The 24,111-nt window shown below is 41.1% G+C and overlaps 1 protein-coding gene across 5 annotated transcripts in view; it reads left to right on the top strand.

Moving 5' to 3' along the window:
- The window catches only part of LOC125015884 (F-actin-uncapping protein LRRC16A-like), a 66,161-nt gene that overhangs the window by 26,987 nt on the left and 15,063 nt on the right, over positions 1-24,111 (top strand). For 3 of the 5 annotated variants that reach the window (XM_047597922.1, XM_047597925.1, XM_047597923.1), the window contains exons 4-23: positions 4,259-4,318; positions 5,705-5,826; positions 6,367-6,464; positions 6,611-6,681; positions 6,965-7,038; positions 7,168-7,243; positions 11,808-11,896; positions 12,658-12,752; positions 13,680-13,766; positions 15,017-15,120; positions 15,951-16,028; positions 16,593-16,669; positions 18,085-18,189; positions 18,316-18,385; positions 19,381-19,392; positions 19,808-19,889; positions 19,992-20,091; positions 20,371-20,425; positions 22,907-23,079; positions 23,480-23,548. In XM_047597922.1, coding sequence (XP_047453878.1) covers positions 4,259-4,318; positions 5,705-5,826; positions 6,367-6,464; positions 6,611-6,681; positions 6,965-7,038; positions 7,168-7,243; positions 11,808-11,896; positions 12,658-12,752; positions 13,680-13,766; positions 15,017-15,120; positions 15,951-16,028; positions 16,593-16,669; positions 18,085-18,189; positions 18,316-18,385; positions 19,381-19,392; positions 19,808-19,889; positions 19,992-20,091; positions 20,371-20,425; positions 22,907-23,079; positions 23,480-23,548 — 1,697 coding nt within the window. The remainder of the gene's footprint in view (positions 1-4,258; positions 4,319-5,704; positions 5,827-6,366; positions 6,465-6,610; positions 6,682-6,964; positions 7,039-7,167; positions 7,244-11,807; positions 11,897-12,657; positions 12,753-13,679; positions 13,767-15,016; positions 15,121-15,950; positions 16,029-16,592; positions 16,670-18,084; positions 18,190-18,315; positions 18,386-19,380; positions 19,393-19,807; positions 19,890-19,991; positions 20,092-20,370; positions 20,426-22,906; positions 23,080-23,479; positions 23,549-24,111) is intronic. The other 2 variants (XM_047597926.1, XM_047597924.1) reach the window with 1 other exon arrangement.

Genomic DNA, 24,111 nt, shown 5'->3' with positions numbered 1-24,111 from the left:
CACTCTCATCCTCCCCCTCTTTTTTTGTTCTTTTAGCAATCCAGATTACTTTATCCCCGTCTCTTTCTCCCACTGTCTCCCTCTGTTTTTTTCCACCCCGACTCACCACTGTGCATCAGAATCCAATGACATCTGAGTGTTTTTTATCTCAAAAGAACCGACATATGGTTTTTATTCTAGAAACTCTTTGCAGCCTTTGGTTATTAGACTCATCAGCACTTGATTGTTAATACAATACAGTGCTAGACTACAGTTAAAAAAATAGCCATTACAAATTCCTACACCATAACAAGACAAAATCTAAATTTGTGCAGCCAACCACAAATAATAATAATAATAATAATACAATGATGTAATAGAGGAATAAAGGAGCAAAAGTCAACATTTTCCATGAAGCCTAATCTAGGTCTTGTATTATCATTCCCAGATTTAAAAGAAAAGAATACAAAAAGATGAATTAACCCCTTTAGGAAACTCTCCTATTTGTGTCCATATTTCCACCTTGTGGTTACTGACAGCGTAAGCTGTAAACATGAGGCCTGCCGGGATCCACAGGAACCACCAACTGTAACTATATGTCTCCTGGTATTGACGTCTTGTAATGTGAAATCTATATCACAGTGGAGGTGAATCAGCTGCAAATGAAGATTATCTCCTGCCCAGCGTTCCAACACATGAGCTAATGACTCGGTACATCCTCTGTAGATTTGGTCTCCAGTGGTCCGGTAAAAGCACGGGCTGAGTTATATCAACACACTGTATTAGGCAGTATATTCATCTGTCTTCTGTACTGTAAATGACAATAGATAAGGGAAAATAAATTGTGATTATAAAAGAAGAACAAACTGCAGGTGGGGGTTTTTCCTTAATGTTGAAGTATTATTGTAGACGCGAGCCCTCGGTTAAGCCCTTTACTGTGTATTACTCTCTCTTAGTAACAGTAGAAATCCCCCTGTAGCTCTTTCATACTCTTCTCAGTGGGTTTTCTGTGCACATCTCTCTCTCTCTGATTGATGCTTCAGCTCCTCTTGAGAAGCTGCAGGGCCATACTGTCTGCTGCTGTCTCCTCTAAAGCACACACACACGCACACAGGCATGTCTCCCCTCATGCTTTTTGTCTCTTTTTATTGTTGGTAGCCTCTTGTTGGTCTATATCTTTCTTGCCTGTACGTGCTGCATCTCTCAGATGTAAGGGAGTGAATTTGCCTAAGTCTACAGACCGATCAATATGCAGATATTTGGAGGCAGGAGTTAAAATGTTGGTACCATCCGTTGTGTATTCGTTGTTGAGTAGTACTGTCCAGTCGTGTTTGAGGGAGCCGTGGTTGCATGCAGCTAAACGGTCTGTGTGGAGAGTGAAAGAGGCACAACGCCCTCTCAAAACGTGCTGGCGAGCAACCTGTGTCAAGTAAATACTTTAGACAAAAGTGCTGCAGTGGTCTGAGTGTAAATTTCCATTTAAGGTTGCTAGTCTGACAGCGAACTATGACCTCTGCACCAAAGAGGAAGTCTATGCTCAGATGATATCAATCTGTCAGTGCCGCGGGCACCAGAAACATTGACTGTGTGTCCCAGAGGCAAAGTCAACTGTGGATGGGTTCTTTCTAACTGCAAATCAACATTTTAAATACAATTAAAAATCAGTCCCCATAAAAACAAATATACAGTATGTCTTCATATGTACACGACATCAAATACATTAAAATGTTTCCTGAAAGGAAACCAAAAAAAAAAAAAAAAAAAAAAAAAAGGAGCAGAGGAGCCGTTAAACCAACAGACGGACAGTGAACGACTGAGTGAACGATGCAATTACTCAGGCATTTGGTCCCTCCGCACACGTCCCAGCATGACACTTGCCATTGGCTGGAGCTCAGATTTATGGCCACACCCACTGGTATCAGTGGTGAATGCTGCCCCACTATTCACTGCTGGGAAAAAATGAACCGATTGACCTCTCTTACCAGCAATGTTTTAGATACTGGTTTCTAATTTTGCACTGGGCAGTGACCTAAACGATACACCCTAGACCTGGGACTGTAAAGTAAATAATAACTATAATACTTTTCTAATGGAACGTTTTTCTTTAATGCCTTTGTGTTGTGTTTCAGTGATACTTTGCTGTCCCTTTCCTTTCCCTGTCGTGTCTTATAGATGTTGGTAATATGTTAACAGAACTGCATAAGTGCTGTTGGTCATAAATAACCCCTGTAACTTTTGCTGAGCTGTAGTTGTAATACATTAGGAGTGAATGCTGAAATGCAATATTATGTAGCACAAGCAGCAAAATGCTGCAGCAGTGTCAGTAATAAACTAAAGTCGTACCAATTAGCTGATGTAAAGCACCTCAACCTACTGGTTATAAAAATGTATTATTATTAATATCAAACAGAGTGGGCTGAAAATGCAAGAAATTATAATTTCATGGAGCCTTTATGTGTTATTTAATTTAATTTTTTTTATATAATTTATGTGTCTGCCTTAAAAACATCAAAATCAGATCTTCTGCTGCTGCTGCTGCATGTCCTCGTCTTTGATGGCTGCTAATTATTTCAGTTTCTTTGTTTTATTGTGAGAAGTGTGCCGTCAGCTGAGCTTTGATTGCTCCTTTTGTGTTGGTGTCCAATAACAACCAGCGCAATTAAAATACTGAATGGAAATGATGTAGTATTTAGACAGTAGTGTAAACGGTGAATGATTGTTGTGTGTTTCAGAATCGGTAGCCACAGGCTTTACTGGAGCAAACACACACACACACACACACACACATTGCTCACTGTAGTCAGACAGTAGACAGACAGTCGGCTGATCCTCTCGCTCCTCTCATCTCTGAGCCAAGCCTCGGGAGTGGAGCGCCCACCTGGAACAGTCTGGCCTCGCTCCCTGGCCTGCCCTCAGGCTCTCTGCTCCTGCCTGCGTGTTTCCGAGAGAGTGAGAAGCAAAGGAAAAATGCACTCAGTGTAAAGTACTAGGCATCTGTATGCGCAGGATTCCCTTCCTAAAATAAAAGGATCTCCTTTTTTCTCTTCCTCTTATGCATGAAAAAGCAGGCTACCGCTTTTCTTTGTTCTCTTTATCCTGAGATGCTCTCGAAACGGAAACAGAAGAAGTGTCTGTGAGGCGGCTGTCATTGAGTTCAGTCCGACCTGTTTTGAGAAGCCTGCTTTTTGAAAGAGGATGACGTGTTTTCGGTTTACTTTGCGCTTTCTGTCGTGCTCCACTCACAAAACAATTTGAGAACAATTTGGCGACAAGAAAAGGCACAAGAACTCTTGAGTGTCTCAGCTACACTGTGCGTATGTGGTTGCATTTAAACTAAGCACTGAAGCAAAGGTATGTGGTTTACAGCTGATCAGGTGTTACTGTAAAACATAATGTATTTAGCAGATGAGTGTAGGATGCTGCCACTCTTAGTGGTGGGAGCATTTTTCACCCGTGTCAGTTTGTTTGGGCTGGTGTGAACACAAACACCGCGCTCTGGAACAATAGGGTGGCATCAGCCCGCTAGCGATCTCTCCCCCAGAGCGCTTCGTTTGCGGTAAGAACACATGTTGTGAACCGATACGCACCGGTGAATATATCACATTACATAACCAAGCAGTTTTTTCAAAGAGGCAATTTTCTGAACCACGGGACGGCAATAACTTGGTGCTGATGCTCCATTTTTGATTTGATTCTTTCTGGTTTCCTGACGTACTAATTAAGCTGCAAAATCATAACCAGTGATAAAACTGTTGTGTCAGAACTTTGGTTCAGTTGATGTTTGGAGGGAAATTGAGACAAAGGTTAAATGCAACTTTACAACACGTGTATGTGTGTGAGAGTGTGAGATCACTTCCTGATTCAGGAGGAAACATGGCAGGTGTGAACGTCTGAAGTAAAAACCAAGCGGATGTGAGTCAGTGTTGCAGCACTACCCGTTAATTATTGAACAGTGGAACACAACATTCCTCTGAAGATAGTCACTGTACTAGACTGTTGTTATTTACACATTCATTCATTTAACCAACCTACACTCAAGTGAGCGCTAAAATATAACCACTAGGTTCCTTCGTCTGATTGAAGTAGGAAAGGTTATATTTAGTTGACTTGGCTGTGTGTTTTTTTGTTCTTACGACGTACCTTTAATGTTGTTGTTGTTGTACTGTCACTCCAAAGAAGGGGAAAAAAAGTAGTAACCAGTGATTCAGACGGGATTTTCTATGTCAGGAGGTGTTATGTAAGTCCAACTTCTAATGGGACGTCTGTGCTCTTCTTTTAGGTGGAACACGCCTTTAATTATCTGGAGATCCAGGGGATTGCTTGCAACAAGCCAACACAGGTACAGAACCTCACAACAAACAGAATTACAGGAATATTTTTGCAATTTTAAGAGTAAGCAGTTTTTTAAGAGTTTGCTTTCTCATTGACATTAAGAAAAATGGGTTATACACCGATCAGCCACGGCATTAAAGCCACTAACAGATGAAGTAACATTGATCATTTTGTGTTGCATTCATGTGGATGTTATGTAGACGTGAACCACTCGCCGAGACCAGACATCTGCACCCCATAGCAATGACACTGCTTGATGACAGCAGCCATCCCCAGCAGGAAGCAGCCTGACACAGACACACACACAAAAACGACTTAGGGACAACTCAGAAATACATAAAAAACTGCACAAGGTGTTGACCTGGCCTCCAAATTCACTAGATCCCAAACTGATCAAGTATCTGTGGGATGCACTGGAACAAGCCTGATCCACAGAGGCCCCTCCCCTCAACTCACAGGACCTAAAGTCCCCCACTAACAACACCCATGTCCACTCTCTGATGAGTCACAGCTGTTTTGGAGACACAAGGGAAACCTGTGGTCACCGGTGGTCATAATGTTTTGTATCATTAATATTGAATATGGAGCTTGATCCAGCACTACAGTCCCTTCACCACATGTCCTTATTATAATGAAATCTAGCAGAACTGGACTTATGCATAAAATACATTAATAACACCAGATCGTAATAGATCCATCTGTTACAGGACACCAGAGAAGCTTCAGTATCCTGCTGCTGAACAATTCTTAGGAAAAACCCTCATGTGAAGAACATATCTTATATGTTAGCATAAATTTTAGAGACCCATTAATACATGGCACACAAAAAACATCTGTGCTGATCTTTTGGCTTTTTGCCCAGCTGTCACTCGGCTGGATTGACTACAAAATATGATAATCCACCAATAAGCGCAGTGTTCCTGCAGCTGAACCTCTGTCCCGCTCATCTCGAGAGATGTCTGTCTTTTTAATATCTTGACTGATGGCCTCCTGCGTACCAGCCGGGATTATGTTAATGTTGGCATATAGAGGAGACATGTTTCGCCTCAATCAGCATTTGCATAATTGCGGTGATCGGCGAGATGGTTGGCCAGTCTTGGTTAATGTCATTAAACTTGTATTTAACTAAAAGATGTGGGATTTAGCTGCGGTTTAGTGGACATATGGATGTGTTAGATTTATTCTTCTCACTTGAATCGGTGCTTGGTGGAGTCAGTGGTTAGATACGTGGAACGGATGAGAAAGGTAGATAATGAAATGAGAGGATAAGGCAGATGACAACATACCAACACGTAATGTGTTAATACTTGGTATTGTTTCAAACCAAAAATGTGAAATGAAGTTGTACCATTTGTGGTTGTGTGGAGCGCTAATTGAGAATGTGTCCATTTAGCTGTTCATAGAGTATGAGCGCGGCTCGTTCTCCCTGAAACTTCCTTCCACGGAGGAGGTGAATGATGTGGTGGCTCACATAGGAAACTGTCTGCAGAGGATATGTCCTGGTCTACCGCCCAGGTGAGCCGATCCTCTGTATGTGTAAAATATAAATGTAAATGCTCGTTTTGTGGATCTGGAATGATTTAAATTCAACAACAAATCAAGTGATTTTTCTTGGTTTAAGATGATTTTTCATCTGTTAATAGCGTGTTTTTGTGAGAACAGGAAGTATGACTATAAATGGAAAAATGAAGATGTAAAACCATAAACCTTTATAGCCTCGTCTTGTGATCGGGGAAAATTCTTGATCTGAACCAAGAGGCTGTTGTGTGTGTGTGTGTTTTTTTTTTTTTTTTTGTTGTTTTTTTTGGTTGTAGCTGTTTTGGAGCTCGAATCTCAGTTTTTCAGTTAAACTCAGTTGGTTTTTAAACAGCTGCAGCAGACAGCTACTTGCTGTTTGCATGCTTGGGGAATGTCAATTGAACAGTAAGTCTTTTGAAAAAGTGCAGCAGCTCAGTGCTTGTTTCCGAAGCTTTTGAAGGGAGCAGAGGGAGTGCTTTTTAAAAGTCAGTATCGAACCGGAATGAATAAATGTTTTCATTCGTCCTCTCTCATCAGTAAAGTTATGAAGAAGCTTTGCATGGAGCCTCCGGACAGGCTGATCTCTCTGCAGAATCTGTGGGAGAACAACAAGCCTGCTGAGCCTGGGCCCTGTGGTAGGAATCTATGACTTAACTAATTATTGTGTGCTTCTACATCCTACTCTGAAATAGTGTTAAAGAAGAGATACTAGTCAAAGCAACTGTGCTTTTCATATTTAATGCACACACTCTCTTTCTCTTTTTGTTGCCTCTCTGCGTAGGTGGGTTTTCTCAGATGTACAGATGTGTGTGTGACTGGCTGGGGCTGCCTTACAGAGAAGAGGTGCAGTGGGTAAGTAATATTTACATTCCTTGGCGGTGGTTGGAGCAACACTGACACATCCTCAGCCTTCACTACGCTCATTGCTGTGAGCTGGAAAACATGAAACTGCATGAAGTCTTTTGATAATTAGGATAACCACAACACAAGTATATAAATATATATGTGAACACTTTCACATCCTCATTTCTTGTGATATTTATTGCTCTGTAGTGTTTTCTTGTCCAATACAACTCTTTTTTTAAATATTTCATCATGTCTGTGCTCTTATTTTAATGAACTGTCTCCTGTCCAGGATGTAGACACCATCTATTTGACGCAAGACACTAGAGAGCTCAACCTGCAGGATTTCAGTCATCTGGAGAACAGGTGAGTGTTAATATTACAAGAGCATACGGGAATACGAAATGTGAAGTCATCACTCGTCAACCTAGTGGTAAGGTGGTACTGAAAAAGAATAATATTTAATGGCAGCTCTGACGTTTGTGTCCTCCTCAGGGATCTGGTGGCTATAATCGCAGTCCTGGAGTTTAACCAGTGGTTCACCAAGCTCTCCACAAAGGATTACAAACTGGTTAGTACCCCTCAAATTATGAGCTATTTATGGTTATTTTGAAGGGGAAATGAAACGTACATGTATTGGTCCTTGTACAGTGAACTGTATCAAAAATAACACCTTTGCTAAAGTCAAATATTAAAAGGTTTATTTTTGGTCATTTCCTCCTGGCTTAACTGCTACAGTGTCACCATTTTGAAGTGACGTAATCAACAGGGTTGGTTGGATCCCTCTGAACGCCATTGGAAATAGACGAGGATGAAATGTAAAGAGATCTTTAGGTTTAAATCCTATTGGATATGCTTTGTGTGTGGAAACTGAGCAGTGTTACCATTTAGCGTGAACGTGAGTGGTGAAACCGGTGGTTTGGAGAGAAGAGCGTGTTGGCAACACTACCTGGTGACAGTGTGGCTATTGTACAACGATGCCACTGTTTCAGAGTCCATCTGCTGGACCTTTTAATCCGCGGTGTGTCCTGTATCACCATGGTGCGTACTGTCAGGAGGTGGACGTCTTGGAAGTGAAAGATTCTCTGAAAGATGTCTGAGCAGAAACACTGCAACACCCTGTTTGCTGCGTGTATCTGACTGAAACGATCTATCTCAACCTCTCTCTTTTCTCTTTCACACCACGGGCCACAGTACAGCAAGGTAGCGATGCCCATGCTAATGCCCACGTTATATATTGTTGATAAGACCAGAGCTAAAAAAAAAAAAAAGAGTGCTTCATTTCCCCTTTAAAGCCTGCGGTTTGCTACTGTTGACTTCTGTGGTGGTATAGTGCAAAAACATTTTGTAATCCACATTTATATTAATGAGTGTACATTCAATATTCCTGTGTTGGATAGTTGTGGCTCATATATGTGCTGCTATACACACAGTGGCTCATGTGTATGGGGACCAACACTGCTGCTGGAATAATATCTCCCCTTTTATTCACTGAAGTCAAAGGACGCACTCACACAGGACACATTTTGTGATCCCCATTCCTTTAATGAGAGTGCATTCAATATCTCTCTACTAGACTAACTTTTCAGACATCACTCTGCATTTCATCTTTGAGCTAGACAAAATTAGTCTGGAAGCCTGCCAGAACTCACCACCGGCCACAACATTTTTGTGGGAGAAAGTTGGTGGAGTTGCTCTGTGGGGAGCTGACATCGATGTATTCCTACACCTCATCTGAGCACCATTAGTTTAATTTTCTTACAGCATAATGGCTCTGATTGGTTGTTGGACTATCAGCTGTGTCCAGACCGGATTTTTTTCTCTCCATCCTTTGAAACACGCCCCATAATGAAATCATAATGACGTGTTCTGATAAGGATTGAGTCTGTGCTAGGCTAAAGTGAAATTTCTCTCTCTTCCTATCACTTGTATTAAGCTGCTTCACTTTTCAACTGGTGCAGTTATTTCTGTTCTGTGGTGAAGTTTTTTTTCTGCTGTTGAAAATGCATTCAATTAACTGATATTACTTTGTAGAAATCTGTTTTTACTTGTTGCCAAATTATATTGGCCATGATTGCGTTTATCTAAGCAATTAAAGGGGGAAAACATCCGAGGGGGTTAGTGCTTAAAAAAGCAGATTTCCAGCCATATTCTAGTGATTCTCCATTTAGGCTCATAATCACTCTCTCAGTCTGAAACAATGCTGGTTAGCTTAAATGATACCCTGTGATGCCGGACTTTCCAATTAATGCTATCAGCATGTTAGCATTGTTAGCACTGTGCAACTGGGTAACAGGTTGTCAGCGTGGCAATGTTTCACAGTTAGCACCAGATGAGACTGATAAGAATTATTGTTTGTGTGGGTATTGAGCCATTAAACAAAGTATCAGAAAAGTTGATCTTTTGACGTAACTTCTAGCCTGATGTTGCTGTCATAGAGCCATGTCAATAGCACGGCCAACGTTTGCATTAAAAGGTGAATGATAGCTTTATCATGCAATAACAGTATAATCTCTATATAAGTCTAAACGTTCTTCTTTGAGGTGACGTATTATATATGTGCATGCATATTTCTCTTCTCCCTCTGAACCCGCTGTAGTTCTGACATCTTTACATGTGGCTAGCTTCACGTATAGCTGTATGAATCTGCCCGTACAGAATATTTGCCCCTTTTGTTTCCTCCGCCCCCCCCACCTCCTGTCTGTTGACTGAGGATCAGCCCAATGTTCTGGTGTGATAAGACTCCTAATCCGAACGAGACAAAGGGGCTCAATGTCTCAGGCTGTTGCCCCCCTGCAGCACTCCATTACCAACTCTGCGTCTCAAGGCTTCGCTCGGTCTCACCAATTACCGCACGCAGCTTCTTCAGCCCAAACAATTATCTCACGGCTCCGTCACGGCCAATTCCTTTTGAATTGAACTTTAAAAATCCAGCAGAGCCGTGTGCAAAATTTTGGCAGAAATGTTCGCTCAGACACATGTGCCGTCAAACGTGTATCCTTTCTGTTCTGGATTAGTTTGTGTGTGTTTGAGTATGTTGCATGTGAGTGCTTCAGTTTTGGGCTGTTGTGTGTTATTGTACACCCCTGCCCAGTCTCCTCAGTGTGCATGTTTGTACAGTGATAATTGAGAGGCTGAAGAAACCAAGGCTGCAAGGATGTGATCTAGAGCAGGATTCTGATTTGTTTCTGAATCCTGTGCCAATGGAAACAATAGTGAATAGGAGAGGAACAGTGAGAGAAAGGGAGAAAGTGGTGACAGTAAACAGAGCATGGAGACAGAAACATCAAGGTCAGCGGAGGGGTCAGTGGACAGAGTGAAAGGGAGACGTGCCAGATGAATAAGGAAATGAGTCAGAAGTCGGATTCAGACGACCAGGCCAGAGAGTGGAGATGGACGGGAAAGGAGCGAAACATTTCATTCCTGGGAAACAAGATGGAAGCAAACCAGCTGACGCACAAAAGTTCAACTGTAGTTCAGCACGTCCCATTAACCTGAACTTTTGTATCTGTGCTGGTAACTTACATCAGGAATATCTGCAAGGAAACACGTTGTGCGTAATAAAGAAGGAAGAAAAAGCCCCTGAGCTTTAAATTTCAGTCAACAGATAAGGATTCTACCAGCCTGCGTGGTGTAACACAAACACACGCACGCGTGCACAGAAACGCAGCAGGCCATCGCAGCGAGGGATCGTTCGTCTCATCCTCAGTTCAGTCAGGCTGTTTGTCTTGTGCTGTAATCAATGTCCTGAGCCAAGAAATGGGAAAGAAGAGGAGAGGACAGCGGCGATAAGAGGACTAGCCCTCTCATTACCTCATGATCACTCCGAGTGTGTGCATGTGTGCGTTTATGTGTGTGCGTTTGTGTGTGTGTGTGTGTGTGTGTGTGTGTGTGTGTGTGTGTGTGCGCACGGCTTATATTTCAGCAGAATCCAGGGTCAGAGCAGCTCAGCGTGACAAGGCTGTTATTTAATAAGTGGTAAATGGTACAATGCACATGCTGACAGCGTCACTGCGCTGCCCCCGCCGCGTTATTGTGACTGCTGTGGAAAATACAGACTTCTTTGTGTGACCCTCTGCTCCGCTCCGACTCCTCTCTCCCCTCTTTTTCTCCATTTCACCCCTCGCTGCCCTTCATATCTCCCTTTTCTGTATCATGCGTCATCCCTCGCTGCCCTCAATCCTCCTTATTCCTTTTACTTTCAGACTCGTACAGTAGTTTTTTTTTTTTTGTTGTTTTTTTGCAGAGTAAACATGTGAACAACAGGCCCTTTCTTCTTCTGCCTTCCGTTGTCTCTTTCTCTTTCCTGCTGTCCCTCTCTCCTTTACTCCCCTCTTTCACGCCCCCCCAGCTCCACTGTAGATAACAGTGTTGGACAATGCTGCTACTGTTCTAGCCACACTGAGGCTGCCGGCTAACAGAAACACTCCCTTAACGGCAGTAATGCCAAAGAATAATATCAACATAAATGGTCCGGTTGGGTTCTGTTATCATAATGGAAACTGTGAGATGTGTGTGTTAGGTGTATAAACAGTACTTTACTTATGTGTGACTCAGCGCTCAGTGAACTGGGTCAGTGAACATCTAGGTAGGCTGCCGTCATTTATCTGTTGAATTTTTAATTTTGTCTAAAAATGAGTGATTCTCTCCCCACTGGCTGCGTCTCCTGTGGAGTTCAGACCTGTGAAGCGAGACATCTTTCTCCCTCTCGAGTGGCCAAAGTCTGCACTCCCCAGTCTCTTCCTGTCACGCATTAATGGGAAACACAGAATTCACTTGTGCGCTGCTTTTTGTGCTGTACACGGCTTTAATTGGCACAAATGAGCAGCTTTCTGGAGTCGTTTTCCCTGAAAACACAACCCACAAGTAGATTTCGGTGAAAAGTTTATTAGAAGCCTCAAATCTGGTTCAGTTGGTTCATATTTGTGATGTGCTTTTGATTACACATAATAAACAATAACAGTTTAATTGATCAGTGATTAGTCCTGCATTTCTCATGTTTCTCATCACTTGCGTGAGAAAGTAATGTGTGGTCCCCAAGTCAAAAACTGCTGTGTGTGTAGATAGGAATATAACTGTAAAGCTTAAATGACACTATAGGCAAGAAGAAAGTTATCTGACGTGTGTATCTTCAGTCTGCAGATGTGTGCGAACAGATCCTCCGGGTGGTGTCTCGGTCCAGTCGGCTGGAAGAGTTGGTTCTGGACAACGCGGGACTCAAAACGTGAGAAAATACACATTTTTTTAAAAAGACTTTTACCTTGCAGTGAGGACGGCTACTCAGCCTCTTAGGACAGAGGCAGCGCTTTTTTTTAAATCTGAAAACAGCAAAGTGTAATCAACGGAGTAATCTTAGCCTGAACTAGGAAGCTATTTAATAAGGAAGCAATAATTGGAATGTGAAAGCTTTATTTATGGCTCTGGGGCATCACTATTTTAAGCAGAAAAGCTGTGCTGACTTTAAAGGAGAAGGATGGGTCTAAAAGAAGGGATACATTACATTATTGTGGAGCTGTAAGTCGTGTATTATTTTACCTCAAGTGCCCTAACGGTGTGGAAGTGCATCACTAAATCACTAAATGTCCTTTTATAATAAAAGGTTGCAGATTTGTGATTTATTTCATTTTATATAACATTGTACTCTTAGCTGTAATAAAACTCATATTATTCAGTTTGTTTTGCATCTGAGAAAGAGACAAATGTAATGCCTGGATTCCTGCTCTTGTCAGTTTTCTTAAAGAAATGGTTCCATGTCACATTTCTAGTTTTGGTGTTTCACTGACTGCTGACATGGTCACATTTCATGCTGTTTCTATATATTCAGCTGTTTGGAGAGAGTCGGACTCTACCAGGCCAGTCTTAACATACTTGAGTGTTTCAGTCCTGTTCTGATGTATGGCAAGAAAAAACGAGATTAAATTGGTTGTGTATGTGAAGCACGCTGCTCAGAAACGTCTATTTAATGCACCTTTTCACAACCCGCAGTGATTTTGCCCAGAAGTTAGCTGCTGCACTGTCCCACAACCCCAGCTCAGGACTCACCACCATTAATCTTGCCAACAACCCCCTGGAGGACAGAGGTATGATGTCTGATGTATTCATGTGTGATCTGTTGTTCTCCCTGCTGTGCACTGTTCATGACACATGTTTCCTACCTTGGTAGCACTGTCCTACTTTCTTTTGCAGCTTCAAAGTAAATAAAGGCGATGATGCAGGAGAGTGGAATGTGTTGCAGTCGACTCTTATGTCGTATTTTCAGTAAATTCTTAAATATGCTGCTTTTTGCCTTAGATCAGTAACCATGACCACACCTGTTGGGGTACATTTAGCAGCGATACAACAGTGGAAGAAATAGCTAGCAGATATAAAGCCTGAATACTTCCTGGATAGTTGGATAAAACAGATAGTTTATGTTCCCTTGTTGCATGGCAGCAAGCGCATCCATTTTAATATTTCATCACCTCTATCCTAAGGCCTCTCAGTCTATCCAGGACACATGAATTAAAGATGCATTCCACCAAATATTCAGGCACATGTAGACATGCAACAGATTTCTGGGGCTCTCCAGTCTCTGGTTTATTTGTTGTCATGTAAAATTCACTACAAGGATCTGTTAAATATGTTCTGTCTCTCTCGGCTGCGTTCATTTAGATGGAAATAACTAGTTTCTAGTTAGTGCGACTGATTACAGAGTACAAATGTCCTTCTCTTAGTATGTGGTCGTATCAGTAACACTGTTGTTATTTGAGAATTGTCCACATTATTGTAAGTCTTGTATTGTAAGGAAGTGTATACGAAGTAGAACAGTAGAACAAAGTCAGTATTTTATTGAAGCTAAATATAGAGGTCAGGTGATGATATACAAGGTGGACAGTTTTGTGCTTTGTATTTTAATATTTATTAAAAATATAGCTCTGCTGACTGTGAATTAAACAAGGTATGACTGCACCATGAACTAGAATTGACAAGGAGAAAATAATTGTTTTGTTTTCTCTCTCTTGCTGCAGGTGTTTCCTCTCTGGGTGCTCAGTTTGCCAAACTCTGTATGGGGCTCAAGCATTTAAACTTTTCCAAAACCTCACTGTCACCTAAAGGTATGTGCTGTCCTCCCTTGTTCAGAAAAGTCATTTAGTGAATAAATGAAAGTGTTTTGTACTGAATTAATTTGAAATATGAAAAACGGATGATAGATAATGTGTCGTATTAAGTTTGCGTTTTAATTCACATGCTCCCCTACGAGCAGATGCAATTCGCATCTTCTTCTAATTTGATCACACCTACCACTGAGATGCTAATGAGACTTAATTATTGCTCCATTAGCACTGAGGGAGATAAAGCTTGTAACATGTGTGAATACAATCTGTAAACAGCAAGCATGTTTTCATTTGCATAAATGCTTCTGTCTATGAGCTCTCTCCCCTAATTAGAGGAGTGATAGGTTTTTGACACGATGGAACAGTCCTTTTGGGATTTTTATAAAATGAGAAGAGACTATTCTAAAAAAATAAAAAAAAATAATAATAATAATTAAAAAAGTGCTGAATTGGAGGTTAAATTTCTTTTTGGTTCTTGTCCAAAGTTAACTCCCCAGCACCAGGCATAGTCTGCAGGGACTCACTGTGAACATGCTCTACTCTCAATCAATAAAGACCTATCGTATTCCACAGTGTTGGGTTAGTAAAGGCTGTGCCGCTTTAACTGAACCCTACTTGTCTCACTAAAGGCCCAATCCATAATCCTCCAGTGCCCAGAGCAGAATCAGAGGATTGAGGACATTAATTTCTGTTTTTTAATACCAGTTAAGTTTTAGTTTGCGATTAATTTTTCATTTTTTTTTGTCATCTGTCTAGTTTGATGACAGTCATGCCTTGATTTACCGTCAGAGAGGACCACAGGGTAGAAGTGATAGTTCAGTGTGTCGGCCATGTGACAGACACGGCCCCAGCGAGTGGTTGTGCTCTCAGTATATGTCGATATCAGACATGCATACTGTGCCGTACAAACCGATGCATGCAAAGACACGCACAGGTTTTCTTCCTCAAACATTACTGATTATTGAAAGCATAGGAGGAAGCAGGAATCTATGTGATATATATTCATTGACATAAAAAGGGAGAAGGTTTCATATTGAACATAGCGTGACACTGGCATAGGCATAGCATTAAATCTCTCTATGCTTTCACTTTACATTCTGATCCTGTCCTTTCCTGTCTTCACCCGCTGCTCATTTCCTCTTCCATTTCCTTCAATATGCTGTAAAAACATCAAGAGATTCGAGAGTTGTGATAATGCTGACACTGCGTGTGTGTTTGTATGTATGTGTGTGTGTGTGTGTGTGTTTTAGGGGTGAATAGCCTTTGCCAGTCACTGAGTGCCAACCCATCCATCTCCAGCAGCCTCGTCCATCTGGACCTCTCAGGGAATATGCTCCGAGGAGACGACATGCAGGTACATACTGTACACTGTCCTGTAGCTGTAGGGGAAAAATACATATTAATTTATCTATTCAAGTAAATAGATAAAATAAAATAATAATTTATTAAAAACATTCGAACAGATTACTGGCTGCAGAGGATTTATTTATAACCGTCACAAATCAGCAACATATATATTATTAATACTTTGTGGTTTAACTAAGCTAGCTAGTCAGTAGCCCCTAGCATGGGCTGGCTTAACTAAGTTAGCTAGTCATTAGCCCCCAGCATAGGCTATCTTAACTAAGCTAGCTAGTCAGTAGTTCAATCATAGGCTGGCTTAACTAAGCTAGCCCTTAGCATTAGCTGATTTAGCTAACCTTCCTGCCACTGTGAGGCTGTACAACCAAGCCTGCTCCCAGCAGTAGTCCACCACTTTTTTAGAACAACTGTTCTACTTAATTTGCTATTTTTGTATTCATTTAATGTTTAATTTTTCCTTATATTGCTGTAACACTGCAAATGTACCCACTGTGGGATCTATTAAAGGATTATTTTATTTTATTTTATCCAGGGCTCACATGTCACACATGACATTTCTCATGCCGAGAAGTGATAAAACTCGTCGCACATGAGTAAAATAGATTGTATATAAAAGAGTTTAGTAATCTTTCAATGGATGAGGCCAAGGCAGACTTCTCTGCTTGAGTCAGAAAATAGTGATCAAGGCTTCTACAAATGCACACTTAATTTTTTGTCCTGAATGAAACTTGTAAATAAAACCCTTTATTTGGCTGAAACGAATGTGTCCTTTATTCGACACCAGATAGTATTGTAAACTCTGTTTTTATGCTTTGTTTCTAGCATTTCTACCACTTCCTGGCTCAACCCAACAGCTTGGCAACCCTTGATCTCTCCAACACTGACTGCTCACTGGACCAGGTAAGTCAGTCAGACTGGGTTGACCTCAAGGAAGTAAATGGGAAAAGAGCTGAATGTCCTTTTCACTATAATAGTATTAATTTCTATAATATTATTGTAAACAAACAACATAAAATTAAATTTGTACCTCAGTGTACAGCACTGTAGGATGAAGTGTGGGCCATTAATATCTGTGTTCCAGGCAGTGTAATCCAATTTTGTAAACCCTCTTAATCTGTGTTGCTGTCAACTGCCTGCAAAGTGCTTTGAATACTGTATGTGATGTATTGATGTGGGTCTGAGAGCCAAATACAGCTTATTGATTAGTTTGACATGTAGCCAGCTGTCACCCTGTCACCGAGGATATTGATCAACTTCCAAATCATATTATGTCTCACATGCAGCTAGTTATAAATACAATTATACATTTCAGTCTGGTCAGCCATGTTGCAAGCTGCAATGAAGTATTATATTATTCCAGAAAAGCATCAATATTTCACGCCTATTTTAAAGTTGAGATTCAAACGGAATAAAAACACGATCAGTCAGTTCAAATGTTACGGTGACATCTCATGTGTGTTCCAGGTTTGCTCAGCTCTGCTGCGAGGCTCGGCCCAGCACCTCTCTGTTCTCAACGTGTCAAAGAGTGTCTTCCCTCACAGGTAAAGAACCCTGTGTTTTAGTCACAGGAGGAGGTTTGCAGCTGGAGCTTGTTTGCTCCTGGGTGTGTCAGTCAGGAGGCCATCTGTGTCATTTTCCACATGTATTAGAAGTGCTGCGCGTGCTACGGTTGAAGACGAGCAGTCTGTGCAAAATAAGAGCAGATGTTGGAGGTACAGTAATAACTGGTTGAACATAAACCAAATCACAGCTGCAGTCACAGTAGTTCATCCAGTGGATGCTCGGTGTGTTTTGACCTGGTAGTTTCTCTTATTGCATCTACATTATATTCCTCATACACCTACCCACTGAGACTTATCTGCGATTTTCTACTAATGTTTACATCGGAGGTCCTAATAACGAAAAAAGAATCTGTCTGTATGATGGTGTGTGACACCTTCTGGTGACCAAGTGTCATCGCATTATCGTTGTTGTGTGGGTACTGATCGTGTGTGTGTGTAACAGATGGGTTAGGGGAGGAGATTTGTTCCCATCATTATCTCTCTTTCCATTGTGTCTCTGGGGAGCTGAGGACTTCATCAAGGGAACAGGAGAGCAGAGGGGGTTGGAGAGGGAAGATCAGATGAATTTGGTGATAAAGGAGGAGGAGAGCTCAGAGGAGAGGGCCTGAGTGCAGCAGATGTGGTGGGATAAAAAAAAAGCAAAAAGACAGCCAGTGGTAATGAAGAGGTGAGCAACTGCACAAAGGAGTAGAAGCATTTAAGGGCTGCAGTAAAATCACCCCTGCAACTCTTAGTGTTTTGTGATTTTTTTTTTTGTGATCAGTGCATAAAACATAAAGTAGTTCATATGATTTCAGTAGATGAAAAGTGTTCTTGAGTTTTGGGTGTCCTCCATTATTGAGCTTTTTGATACTTTTTTTTTGATGGGAAACTGCAAGCATTTGAAAGCTAAAAAGGATCCAATAGTATCTTCAAACCTTCAAAAAGAATGTGTTATAAAGTCATTTTACAGTATATTTCCACCTACGTTTTAAAATCAAGTTTTAAATTATTTAAAAAAATAATAATAATACTAATAATACATGCAGTAGTTTTCAGGTCGACACCTTATACAGTTTCAAACCTGCAAAACTATTTCACCAGAAAAGTGACACATTTGAACATATATTGAACAATAGGTGCATAAAAATTAGTTACAGTTGTGAAGACAGAAGATGTGAAATGATATTTGCAGAGGTTTTACATTTTTTTTCAGACTTTAAAAACATTTTGCACATCTTCAAAACTCTGTTGAGCCTTGCAAAACCTCTTCAATTCACAGTTCCAACATTTCAGAACTTTTTCTCTTGCAGTTTCCAATTGTTAATCCAGAAGGATCCCGTCAAAAGAGCTTTAAAAGTTGCTTTAAAAGGTTAAAAGGGGACTTTATCCCTGTTCTCTTTCTGTTTCTGTAGGAAAGGCAAAGAGGTGCCTCCCTCATTTAAACATTTCTTCAGCAGTGCCATATCTCTCAGTTCCATCAACGTGTCAGGAACCAAGCTGCCCCCAGAGGCCCTCAAGTGAGTCAGTGTTTGATTAATGTGTCTGAGGAGCAGCTACTTCTCAGAGACATTTATAATTGTTTTTTTGATTCTTTAGTTATTTTTAATTTGTGTTTTTAACTTGATATAATGCTCCTGCTGTAGAGCGCTCCTGCTCGGCCTGGCCAGTAACCCTAATCTGAAGGATGTGTCTCTGGACCTCAGCTGCTGTGAGGTGAGACGCACAAAGATACAGTGAACTCAAAATCTAAATGAAAATATTTCTGGTTATGTGATGCAGGCAGGGATCTGGAAACGTTTCACACCACTTTCAAAATGAGTAGCAAATGATGTGGATATTTACGAACATCTGTAAAATCAAATCTCAACGTGACGAGTTAAAACCCCCAACATGAATTAACAAATTAAAATCATCAACTACAGAGACATCAGTACAACAGAAAATAGATGTTTATCCCATAGATCCAGTTTGGAGCTGGTAGGAACATTTCTGTGAAAGCTGATATTAAAAATGGCTCTCAGTGTCCCTATTCCTATCAGTCGTATTAGCCTAAGTGCACTTGTCCGCTAAAGTTTGGCGAGTGTGTTTTTTTTTTTTTTTTAGGAGGTAGTACTCTTCCAATGCAATCGGCTTTTTAGGATGCACTCCAAAACCATTTGACAGGCTGGTGACACCACTAAGAGGCAGCGTAATGGAATACTTGGCAGACCGCAGGCAAGGGTGAAGTAGAGGAGGGGTGAAAGGGAAGGGTGAGGTGTGTGGGTGATTCAGTTAATTGTTTCATTGCAACGCTCACCCACACACACGCACACATATATGCACGGCCGGCCCCCGTGTTTGAACAGATAAAGACAGCTTGCTGCAGTGATCGCTAAAGATAACTCATGAATACAAATTACACAGGAAATGCAATCTCAGATTCCCATTGAAATCTTCCCAAGCCGACGCTTCGGGGGGAAATGATGTGATTCGTCCCTCTTGGAAGGATTAATGAACCGTTAGGCGGCCAGCGACTCTTTTCTGAGCTAGCACGCAGAAAATAAAGACGTTCTCTGGCTCCCTGTTGAGTGTGCTTTTGTGTGCAAATGTGTCTTTGATGAGTGTGCGTTCGAATAGAAGTATGATCATTGCGCATCTGCATGTTTTGTTTTGGTTAATTGTTGCCTTGGCTTTGACGCGCTGTTCTCTCCCCCTAATGCTTCTCTAAGCTTGGCCATTGTGTAAGTACCAGGGTGCTCACTCTTAATAATTAACATCTCATTCTTCCTTATGTTTATTTGCACGTCTGGTTTGGCAGATACTTTTCTTTTCCTGCGGATCATATTCCCGAAATAACACTTTCCATAAACAGAAAAGCTGCATTTGCTTCGTTCAGTGCGAATGTTTTTATATAATGTGTCATTTTTCTTTTACCACCTTAATGAATGCTTAGAATAAATGCATGTTTCTCTGGAAGAATTTTACGCATAAGTTTTCCAGTTTAATATTAAACTCTCAGTTGTTTAGACATGTTTAGAGATAGAGCATACAGGCGTCAACACTTTACAATTTATGTTTCTTGTGGTGCAGAAAAACAACTTATTCTAGCAGGAAATTAAAGTGCGACATGATTAAAGAGCTCTCTTTTCTTTCCAGCTGCGGTCTGGAGGTTCTCAGATCCTTGAAGGTTGTATCGCTGAGATCCCAAACATCTCCAGTCTAGATATCTCTGATAATGGTGAGATGGCAGACCTTGCACTTTATATTTACTGAACTGAACCTCCCCCCCTCCACCAAACATCAGGAAGTGTCTGTCAATCTTGTACTTCTCTCCTTCCAGGCCTGGACTCAGAGCTGTCCACTCTGCTCGTTTGGTTAGCCAAGAACCGCTCCATCAAACATCTCTCGCTGGGCAAGAACTTCAACAACATCAAATCCAAGTAAGAGTGTAGGACGACAGCTGGTGTGTGTGTGTGTTGGGAGTCTTTTATGTGTTGATTTGTGGTGTTGCAAGGCTAAAGAAATCCCACAAGTACACACAAACATCAGCGTTACTCATAGATGTTTGACTTTCTTAGATTCTTCTGCTCGTCTCAAGTATTCAAAACGTCCGACTCCAAAACAAACTAAAGAAAGAAATATATCCTGTTCAGTTTGTATATACGATACACGTCTATTTACTCTGGTATCTTTTCCTGTGTTTCTTCTTCGTAACCTAGAAACCTCGCTCCAGTATTGGACAGCCTGGTTCACATGATTCAAGAGGAGGAGTCGGTGAGTTTTTAATTTCTCTCTCTGCGCTCTTCTTCCAAGTACTTTTGTAAGAGGCATGGGGCACCTTCCAAACATGTGTCTAAATGTTCAAATCCCGTCTCAGCGAGCTTCCAACCAGCTGAGGCAAATCACCAGATCTCTTCCAGCTGCTCCACAGCTGAGCTCTGACCTCTCCAGCGGAGCGTCGCGCTAACAGAATGAGCTAACGCTGATCAATAAAGCATGGAAATGACTTATAGCCCAAGCTTGTAAACTGACACATCCTGTAACTTTTCCTCATCCTGCTGATGATCACAGTCTCTACTGAGAGTTCAAGAACCGCCTGTAGTTGATAGCTTAGCCTCTGCTCTCCTCCCTTGTCCCTCAATCCATCTCCCTCTTTTTATCTCTCTCCATCATGGGAGCTGTAACGAATTTTGCCCCCACTGCCTGCCCTTCTTTCCCTCTCGCAGCGCCGCATGTGCTAGATTGATGATCCTATTGAGCTGCTCCGTGCTGGACTGGTCTCTTGGCGCTTGTAGCCTGTGTGAGAATATAGTGTATGTGTTGGTTGCAGGTGGACTCTGACACGTAAAGAAAGACGGGAAAAACTTAATTGACGGATAGCAAAAAATAGATGGAAAGGGGCTGAGGGATGTCCAGTAGAGATGGATAGAAAGGAATAAACAACTGAGGCGGGGATGGAAGGTGGTATCTTTAGTATCAAAGCTAACAGATACTTTAACAAGGTTCAAATTTCATTCAGCAGTACATCCTTTCCCCAGTTGCCAAGACATTGAGACAGAAAAAAGGCTCTTCACATACACTGTGAGAAGCAGCTCCCCCATCGGATGCCTCTTACCTGCCAGAAGATAAAAGATTAACAAACTAGTCTTTGTCATTGGTGAGAGGGAAGCATTTAAAGCACATCTGGAAAATATTGCTACAAGTCAGATAAGAAGATTGATGACACACATGAAGCTAAAGTTAACTTCATATTTTTCTCTAAGATGCCATAGAACTATTCTTAACTACAAAAAATCCACAAACTAAGTAATGGAATAAAACATATTTATTAACCTGATTTATTGTTAAGTGTATAGAAAGCCAAATACTAGCCCAAAATATAACCCCAGTGACAGCAATGCTAATAATTCTACAGTGTTTGAGAAAGAATAACAGTGACTGTCATCCCAGAGTGCACTGCAGAATATGTCAGTTTACTCACAAGAATAGACATTAAACAAGTTAATTCTTCTTCAATACAATGTTAACAACATTTTTTGGGTCCCAGGTTCTCATTTGTGATTAATAAGGACACAGGATATGAGCTCTTGTAGCTGTTTCATGACATTTTCTTCGACAATTTGGAATTAGTTTTGTCTACTTTTACTACTACACCCAGATGTTCATGATGCACTATCTTTGTGCTCATAATTGAGATCTTATTTCTCCCTCAAATCACGGCAGGACCGCATGTACATGTTACTGAGATGTTTAATTTCTGCTCAGCGCTGCACAGATGCTCGTGCAGGCTGTAAATGATTCTGTATGCATCCACAGGCGAGACATTAACGAGTCATTTTCTGCCTTTATGACCATGTTGACGCTCTGTTCTCACCCACACACATCACCTCATTTTACAGTCACTGCCCCAGAAATTATCCCACGAACGTCTCTTTTCCCCTGTGCAAAACTGAAAGCTTTATCAGAAATATCCAGAGATAAATGTTAACTTTGGTGTTTCCAATTTGATTGTTATGTTTGATTTTATGCATAATCCTGGTAATGACAATGCTTCTATAACATGCTTGCTTTCAGTCTAGTCAGATTTTTAAAAATTTTTTTGCTAAATTATTCCAACATTTATACATAATACATCATTTGTTTATTGTGTATATGTTTATTAATGTATGTGAACAACTGGGAACATTTGTAGTGATATCTGTTCGTGTAAATTTACACGTAAAACTGTTTCCAACAAAAAAATGTGTTGAATTTTACAATAAGTATCTAATTTCTAAAACTGCAGTTTCCTAAGGTTTTTGCAGAGAAGTTCCTTCATCTTTCATTTTTATCCTGATATTTATAAGTAACTAGTTGGTGAAGTTTCATGGTGATTTTTATTAGTTAATTAATTATGGTTCCGGCATGATATTTTCTGACGGTATTCAGGAAACGTTACGATCAATTAATTGTAGCGCTTAATACCACGATTTAAAAAGTAATTGTGACAGTAAACTATTTCAGCGACACTTTAATAAGAAAATGAGATGCCAAAAGGAGCAGTAACAGCCTCTTACAGAATATACTAAAGCTGTTAAACTTAATGAGAGTCAAGAAACCTCAGTTTTCTTGTTTGCGAATGAGAGAATTGAACAAAACTTGAAGACAGCACATCAGTTGTCAAGTTTCACTACAGTCAGTGATAAAAAATGAATTTTTCTCATCTCTTTGTTCTCATAATATAACCCCACTCTCAACATCTTCCCCCTTCCCCAGCCCCTCACCTCTCTGTCTCTAGCAGACTCCAGGCTCAAGAGCGATCTCACCATCGTCCTCAACGCCCTCGGCAGCAACTCCTCGCTCACCAGGCTCGACATCAGCGGCAACGCCATGGGCGACATGGGAGCCAAGATGTTGGCCAAGGCGCTTCAGATCAACTCTAAACTCAGGTGAGCGTTGAGGTCATAGTCTGTGTCATATGGCATATTAACATTCTGTTAACATTCTTTATTGAGCAGTATCCTGAACGATTATAATTGTTGACTAAAATAAGAATAAACACTCAGACACTGTTGCTTACAAAATCTAAAGTACTATAAACTGTTTCCTCCATGATTACATAGGCGTGTACAGTTTGTTCTAAATATGATGATAAATTACAGTCTCCTTAATAACAGGTTAGAATAACAATAATGCACCATGTAAATACGTGTGTCTTTTTATGGAAAAGTGAGTTGAAACCATTCTTCCTCTCAGCCGTCAGTGGGTGGCAAATAAAATACTGTACATCCTATTTGTGAGTTAATTACTTCCTGAGCTTGTGTCTCACTGTGGGCTTGCCTTGTGCAGGACTGTGATGTGGGATAAGAACAACACCAGCCCTCAGGGTCTGCAGGATGTCGCAGCCGCTCTGGAGAAGTAAGCAGCACCAACCATGCATGTACAGATAAGCACATATTGATCATTGCAAACACATGGATGCAAGCGGTGCACTTTATTCTAACAGCGTACAGGCTGTGGTGTGCTGTGAAAATTGCTCAGCTCTCAGGTTATCTGTTGCTTTCTGCTGAGCAGGAGGAAACCTTGAGGTGTTTTCTGACAGGAAGAGGATGGGAGGAAGGAAAGCGCAGAAGGGAGAGAGGGACATATGAAAGGAATACAACAAAGACAAGACGGCATTAGGATAAAAACATGCCGAAGAGTGGAAAGAAAGAGAGAGCGTAACGGATTGGGAGACGGGTTGAGACTAAACAAATCAGATTTTTGTCTAGAGCACCTTCTGTCGGAGGACTGTGTGTCAAGTGTGAAGTGACGTCATCTGGGTCACATCTGCACACCCACCTCTCTTTATTATACTCTCCCAGAGGCGATATTCCCATTTGTCATCTGAGTCTCCGTGTTTCATTATTGAAAGAACAATTTCTTCTTCTTTTTTTTTTCTCCTGATCTTCGTTCTGCTCAGCGGTGCTGCATTGTGTATT

The sequence above is a fragment of the Mugil cephalus genome, chromosome 11, assembly GCF_022458985.1.
Source record: "Mugil cephalus isolate CIBA_MC_2020 chromosome 11, CIBA_Mcephalus_1.1, whole genome shotgun sequence".
Lineage (NCBI taxonomy): Eukaryota > Metazoa > Chordata > Actinopteri > Mugiliformes > Mugilidae > Mugil > Mugil cephalus.
Note: the sequence above shows the minus strand (reverse complement) of the source record. Positions and strands in the feature narration are given on the sequence as shown.